This window comes from Acomys russatus, chromosome 25 (genome assembly GCF_903995435.1).
Source record: "Acomys russatus chromosome 25, mAcoRus1.1, whole genome shotgun sequence".
Lineage (NCBI taxonomy): Eukaryota > Metazoa > Chordata > Mammalia > Rodentia > Muridae > Acomys > Acomys russatus.
The window spans coordinates 51,059,158-51,066,423 of NC_067161.1; the positions used below are offsets into that span (position 1 = coordinate 51,059,158).

General features: G+C 56.5%; 2 protein-coding genes across 2 annotated transcripts in view; one reads left to right on the top strand and one right to left on the bottom strand.

Moving 5' to 3' along the window:
* Positions 1-791, top strand: part of Mink1 (misshapen like kinase 1) — a 54,069-nt gene extending 53,278 nt beyond the window's left edge. Inside the window, exon 33 of the mRNA XM_051167204.1 lies at positions 25-791. Coding sequence (XP_051023161.1) covers positions 25-108 — 84 coding nt within the window. The 3' untranslated portion in view covers positions 109-791. The remainder of the gene's footprint in view (positions 1-24) is intronic.
* Positions 792-1,074: 283 nt separating this feature from the next.
* Positions 1,075-5,473, bottom strand: Chrne (cholinergic receptor nicotinic epsilon subunit). The gene is made up of 12 exons (XM_051167301.1): positions 5,431-5,473; positions 5,052-5,233; positions 4,922-4,966; positions 4,724-4,833; positions 4,475-4,630; positions 3,998-4,098; positions 3,501-3,701; positions 3,307-3,421; positions 1,819-1,933; positions 1,558-1,744; positions 1,364-1,470; positions 1,075-1,288 (listed from the first exon to the last, which is right to left on the bottom strand). The coding sequence occupies exons 1-12, from the start codon at positions 5,471-5,473 to the stop codon at positions 1,133-1,135; spliced, it is 1,518 nt and encodes a 505-aa protein (XP_051023258.1). The 3' UTR covers positions 1,075-1,132.
* Between the last annotated feature and the right edge of the window lie 1,793 nt (positions 5,474-7,266).

Here is a 7,266-nt window from a genome sequence, read left to right on the forward strand (position 1 = left end):
CTGGTGTCTTTTCTACTCATCCAGGTATTTTTTGCCTCAGTCCGCTCTGGGGGAAGCAGTCAAGTTTACTTTATGACTCTGAACCGTAACTGCATCATGAACTGGTGACGAGGCCCCTGGGCTGGGGCTCCCCACGTGGACCCAGCTCTCTCCCCACAGCCAGGCTACCCAGGCCGCCCCAGTCGTCCCTGCCCCCATCACCCCGCCCCTACCCCTCTGGGCTTTTGCTTTTACTGGTTTGATTCACTGGAGCCTGCTGGGAACGTGACCTCTGATCCCTGAAGCTTTTGTGATCACGTGACCATCCTTTCTCCCAACTTATTCTCAAAACTGTGCCTGTCCGCAACTTCTGGGGAAGGACACAGCTTCCCCTTACCAGGAATTGAGTGGGACTTGCCCCTTCCCCCTTTTCTCCACTTAGGAGAGTAACTTGGGGCTTGGACCCCTTACCCCATTGCTGCTGACTGAGCAGGGCCCTGTACTCCTTTATTTGCACGCCAGGGGAGCCGGCTCCCCCCCCTTGAATGTACCAGACTCTGGGGGGAGGGGCTTGCTGGGCCCTGGGTTCTGGGGGTCACCAGCCACTCCAGGGGCAGGGACCATTTCCTCCTTTTCTGAAAGCACTTTAATGATTCCCCTCCCCCCAGGTCCCCGGGAATGGAGGAGGGACCCCACAGCCAAACATTCCTCCCTTTCCACCCACCCCCTTTCTGGCCTCCCCTCCCTAGAGGGAGAGAGCTCAGAGCCCCCCCCCCCTCCTTACTCCCTTGCTTGCATCTGTATATAGTGTGAGCAGCAAGTAGCCCTCCCTCCTCCCTCCCGTGTCCTTTCTCAGTGTAGTGGCCTTGGATATCCCGTTTGTTAATAAAGACAATTCAACCAGCTCCCACCATTTTGAGATCACACTGTTGTTTTCTAGGGAGAGCTTTCAGAGTTGAGTGCAGAGGGGCCTCCATCTATAAAGTAGTATGTCTCAGAGATGAAGTGAGGTGGATGGTGCTAGGCCAGGAACCCCAGACGACAAGACTGCGCAGGCCTGGCCAGACCACAAGGACACCCAGCCCCTCCTGCGAGTTCACAAAACAGATTTATTGTCGGCAGGGGGAGGGGTGGAGTGGGTGCTGGCACAGGCTTATGATTGGATGCACGGCCGGTAGGGGAGATCGGGAACTTGGTTGAAGTAACCCCCAAGGAAGATGAGGGTAGAGCCGATGCTGAAAAGCACCAAAGCTGCCCAAAAGCAGATGTTGTCGAGGGCTTTCCCCATCCTCACCCAGTCGGACAGTTCCTGTGAGGGACAGCTTAGCTAGCGAGGGAGGGAGGGAGGGGCTACTGGCCACTCTACCTCAACCTCCTAACCCACCTCTCCCGTGCTTTCCTGGTCCCGTGTGCTCTCAGCCACGAAGTTCACAGCATCCACACAACTGCGGATCTCAGGGGCTGCAGCCCCCAGGTTGTGGCAGAGGGCAGCTGCCAGGGCAACACAAGTGTTGGGTCATTAGACAGTCGTTCCCAACTGGGACTGTGTGCTTTTGACCCACCAAGAGCAGCGCTCACCAGCCCAAGTTCCATGCCGATGCCTCTGCCCCTCAAACACGAGTTCACTCCGCGGCTTTTTCAGGATGAGCTCCTCTGCTCGGAGCAGAATGCCCACAGACGAGGCACGCCTAGCGGGGGAGGCAGCTCGGGGAGCCTCTGGGGGTGGGCTGGACCCCAGGAGGCGCGGCAGTAGCTCCAATAAAATCTGCAGCCAGGGCAGAGATCAGTTCCAAGCCTGCTTCCCACCCCTGGGCAATACTCTCCTGGGCCAGTGCTTACTTGGCGCAGCCGAGGGGATGCGGCATGAGTCGTCGGCGTCCGCAAAGACACATTGAGCACGATGACGCAATTCATGACAATGAGCGTGGCAACCACCATGACGAAAATAAGATACCTGAGATACCCAGGAGGCATGGCGTCACAGCATCCCACAAACAGAAGGCACTGTCTACCTCACACCTCCGCACAAGCGGCCGGAGTTATTTCCCCTTCCTACCCCCCTCCCCCACGGCCTTTCTGCATCTACCATCCGTTGCGGCCATGAAGGGGACTCCCAGCAACTTGGACACCCTGCTGTGGGTCTACCACTTCCACAGCTCCACCGAGGTGAGGGTATGAGAACGGCCCACCCAAAGGCAGCACCGGAGGTCTCGAGACCAGCGCCACCTGCTGTGACCAGCCCGCGCCACTACCCCTGTTCCTCCAGGTGGCGCTACAGCCTCCGCTTCTACCTTCCCTGGAACTTGCTGTGGCCGCGGCTCACGAGTATCTGGTGCAAAGGTTCAGAGAGCTTAAATCCCAGGAGCCTCAGGAATCCGATAAGCCGGCCGCCCAGGAGGCCACCTTAGGGCAGGTGCTAAGAGAAGCTGCGGCCAGCGTCATGAGCTTTGGAGCTACCCTGTTAGAGGTGCAGCTCTGGGAAGTAGAGGGACGGACGGCAAGAAAGGGGCGGGGGTGGGGGGCGCTGGGCCAGCAAAAGCAAAGACGTCTAGCCCCTGTGCCCCAATGCAGATCTCAGCCCTGTGGCTGCAGCAGGAAGTGCAGCGACTGGACAGCAGCAACGGCTGCCGGAGCCCAGCCCCGGACGCTGGGGATCCTGGTCGAGCGCTGGCCCGCGTAGCCCTGGCCGCACGGCAGGGGATTCGGCAGGCTGGAGCAGCAGCCGGCGCCGGCGCCCAGTACCTGATCCAGGGGGCGTGGCTATGCCTGTGTGGACGAGGTTTGCTCGGGTCTACCTCGTCCCTGCAACAAACCCTACGCCAGCTGGGTCTTGGGGTCCTCGGGGTCCTCGGGGTCCCGGTGTGTTCGGGATAAGGGGGTGTGTACGGGTCAGAGGAGGTTAAGATTGGGGAGACACTGAACTATATATACTGGCCTCTGGACAGAGATACTCGGGAGACCTCAAGGTGTCGTCCAGCAGCAGTGAGGAGAACGGGGGACAGATAATCCATCACTGTCCCAGTCCAACCCTGTGTCCAAATAAAATCCCAGAACGGGACGGCAACAAGTCCCCTACCCCAGCCCTCTTTTTTTTTCTTTTTTTTTTTTTTTTTTGGTTTTTTTGAGACAGGGTTTCTCTGTGTAGCCTTGGCCATCCTGGACTCACTTTGTAGACCAGGCTGGCCTCGAACTCACAGCGATCCGCCTGCCTCTGCCTCCCGAGTGCTGGGATTAAAGGCATGCGCCACCACGCCCGGCTTACCCCAGCCCTCTTTGGCTCCGCCCTCCATGCTGGCCCCATCTCTGTGGAATCCACTTTGAGGTTACCTGCCCAGCAGCGGCACGCTCAGAGAAGTCTCTGGAATTTTCTGGGCAATTAGGAACAAGAAGACAGTCTGGGCTAGCAGGACGTTGATAGAAACCGTGCACTTCTGGCCACCGGCTAGAGGGAGCATGCCGTGAGAGAGGCGAGCCAGGGAGCAAGCCCAGGCTCGGGTTTAAGAGTCAGGGTCGCCCCTTACCCTGCGCAGGCAGGAAGTAAGCAAGCAGCACCAAGCCGGAAATGAGCACGCAAGGCACAATGATGTTAATGATGTAAAACAGCGGCTTTCGGCGGATGATGAGCGTGTAGATGACGTCGGTTTCTCCGGGGCCTTCTGCGGAGCTTCCCTCATAGCGGCGAACCGTGCCCGGGCAGTAGTCGATGGCCCACTCTCCATTCTCTGCAGGACGTGGGCGCGATCAGCCCGCACACCTGCAACCCAAGCCCGAGTGGGTGGGTGCAGCTGTCTGGGCAGCACTCGGGCCACTTGGACCGTGGGGCAGGACTGGTAGAGAAGGGCATTCCTGGCAAGGGTGTGGGAATAGTACAGGGGAGGACAGAGGCCTAGTATGACAGTAGAGACCGATTCAAGAGGGGCAAGCTCCTTGTGTGGCCCAAATCAAGGCCTACGCTGAAAGCCCCCTCCTCGAACGTTAACTGGGAAAAGAGTTTTGGAGGAAGAGCTATCCCCTTCACCGGTAAAAGCTGCCGTGTCAATGTCAATGTTGTTGATGGTGTCGCCATTGTCATCCACTGCAAAGACGAACGCCACCTCTTCAGCATTGTAGGTCTGGGAGCTGTGAAACAGGGCCAGTCTTCACCCCAGAATCTGGGACCCGCCTTAGTCCCACCCTGGAAGCTGGGTAACATGGTTCTACTCTTCTCTCCACACTGCCCTGCACAGCTGCTTCCAACCCCACTTTCTTTTTTTTTTGGCTAGGGTTCCTGACGGACTCACCATGTTGTCCAAGGAAAGCAGCTAGGGCTGTGAGCTAAAACTACAAGACAGCAGCAAGAGGCCCCTGCCCGCCCCTGCTGCAAACCCGGGTATAGCTTCCCGCCCACTCCACTGCCTCCACCCGCCTCCTTCACAAAATCCTCCCCAGGGCTCCTCCACCTCAGGCCCTGTGCCCTGCTGAGGCCCTGGTCAATCCCCTGCTTGATTGTTCCCACCGGAAAATGAGAGAGCAGTTCTGCCAGTCGAAGGGGAAGTAGGTGACCTCCACTGCGCAGGTGCTGCGGTAGATGGCTGGGGGCAGCCAGCTCACAGAGCCCCCCTCGGAGACCAGAACATTGCAGTCGTAGGCCACTCCAAACTGCCCATCGATACTGAGGAAACCAAGCTTTTCACAGGCCCGAACCTCCTGCACCAAGTCCCCCAAACCCGTTCTCCTGCAGCCTGGCCTCCTGGCCGACCCTCACTTGTTTTCCAGCACAATCTCTGGCAACCATACGCTTTCTGAAGGGACCCGCAGGATTTCTACGCCCGCAAAATCCTCCTTGCTGAAGTTGAGCCGGTAGTCCTGCCAGTCCTGAGGGGGGAGGGGGGTGAGCTCTGCTTCTCCACCTGGTAGAAGGAAAGGCTGGAACCCCTCCCACGGCTCCCCAGGTCTGACTCACGATTCCAATCCAGACGTTGGTGGTCAAGGTCTCCTCTTTCTCGTTCTGCAAGAGGAAGAAGGCTGCCTGAAGCCAGGAGTTGGGGCTAGAAGTGAGGGGATAGGCGTAGGACAGGGACAGGGAATCTTACCAGTGAGATGAGGTTGGTCAGGGTGACCTTGAGGTTGACGGTGACAGTGTCCTCAGGCCTCCTGACTGGCCGGCATTCTGGGTCATAGTTGTCAAAGAGATGGTGATAGAGGCTGAGCTCTTCGTTCCCGCCCTGGCTTCTGCCTGTGATGCACAGAGAAGGAAGGTCCTTTGTGCTCAACGCTGGGCATGAAGCCACAGCCTGGTAGGCTTCTCTGGCCCTGGCCCTGTGGGGTCCTCCTCTGTTTATCTGTCTGGGTTTCTTCTACACCGACAGCACTGCGCCTGGGGCCAGCACAGGCTCAAGTCTACACTTGGTCTTTTCCCTAGTCCCTTCATGCTGGACTACAGACCCACCAGCTCCCCTGACCCGTCCCTACCAAGGAGCGCCAGGAGAAGCGGCAGGAGCAGAGCCCCTGCCATCCTGCTGTCTGAGGGTTATTCTGAGCTCTGACAGCCTGTAGGGGGGACAAGCCAAGGTGCTGTGGGAAGGGGCGGAGGGCGGAGGGCGTTAGTTCCGGGCTGGGTTAGGGGACTGTCACTTAATCCTCTACCAGTTTGGCTGCTTTCAGAGGCAGCTGCCCCATCCTGTGTCCCTTGCCCCACCCTATCCCAGCATCCTTTGCCTGGGCTTTAACCAGCTCTGTAGCCACAGACCTATCATCTCAGGAGAGCGGCAGGCCTAGTAACACGTGAAGCCACAAGCCTTTAGGGTTGGAGAGTCCGTTCTCGACAAGCAGTTACCATCTGCAGCTGCCTTGTGCCGGGGACGCGAACAATGCCAGGGGGGAGTGAACATCCCATGCCCTCACACTACCCCTGCCCAGTTACTTTTCCATTGCTGTGTTAAGACACCATGTCCGAGGCAACTTAGAAAGCATTTAACTTGAGGGTCATGGTTCCAGAGAGCTAGTGTCCATGACCATCATGTCGGGGTGCATGGCAGCAGGCAGGCATAGTGCTGGAGCAGCAGCTGACAGCCCCCATCTTCAGATGACAACCATAACTGGGAAACCTCTGAGGCCACCAGTGTCACACCTCAAACAAGGCCATGCTTAATCCCTCCCAATAGTTCCACCAACTGGACACCAAGCATTCAAACATGAGCTATGTGTATGTGTTCGGGGAAGCAACCTCATCCAACCAGCGCAATCCCATATGCAATAAATGCTAATATACCCTTGCAGGGGCCAAGTGACACTAATACAAAAGCAGTATCCATAAAGACCTGGCAATAAGGCAGGTGGTCACATAGAATTAGTCTGCAGTGCCGTACTTGACCTGGCAAAAGCTATGCTTCGGTACTGGGCCCAAAACCTTCAACACCATCCCAGAATAAGCCCGCTTTGACCCAATGACTTCCAGCAGGAGACCTGCTGTTCTCTGCCTTTCCTTGCTGCCACCTTATGGTGGTCACTAATGACACGACTGTCTGACGTGCCTTTCCAACTGCTGTCCACACTACCTTGGTCTTGCTGTGTCACCCAGGCTGGCATTAAACTTTTGAGCTTTCTGACTCAGCCTAGGTGCAGGGATGCCAATCATGAGCCACTCAGCCTGGGTTTCTGTTTTTTGTTTAGTTTTGTTTTTGAGACAAGGGTTTCTCTGTGCAGCCTTGGCTGTCCTGGACTTGCTTTGTAGACAGGCTAGCCTCGAACTCACAGTGATCCACCTGCCTCCACCTTCTGAGTGCTGGGGTTAAAGGCATGAGGATGGGTGTGATGCATTACTCAGAATCTGCTTTTTAAAAAGCTATCCAGGCCAGGCATGGTGGCACATGCCTTTAATCCCAGCACTTGGAAGGCAGAGGCACCCTGTCTCAAAAAACAAAAACAAAAACAAAGCTATCCAGGTGTTCCTCATGGGGTAAGATAAATAGGAATAAACATTTTGATTTTGTTTTGTTGGCTTTTAAGGGAAGGGGCTTCTTTCTTTCTTTCTTTCTTTCTTTCTTTCTTTCTTTCTTTCTTTTTTCCAAGACAGGGTTTCTCTGTGTTATTAGCATTGGCTGTCCTGGACTCGCTTTGTAGACCAGGCTGGCCTTGAACTCACATCGATCCACCTGCAAGTAAGCCAATCCCTGCAAGTTGTCCTCTGACCTCTACCTTCCTGTACAGACACACACCCTGCCTGAGTCCCTTCCCGAGCTGTAGGAGCAGAGCAGGAAGGGTGACAGGGACAACCTGGGGTCTGTGTCCCTCTCCAACTCCTCCCAA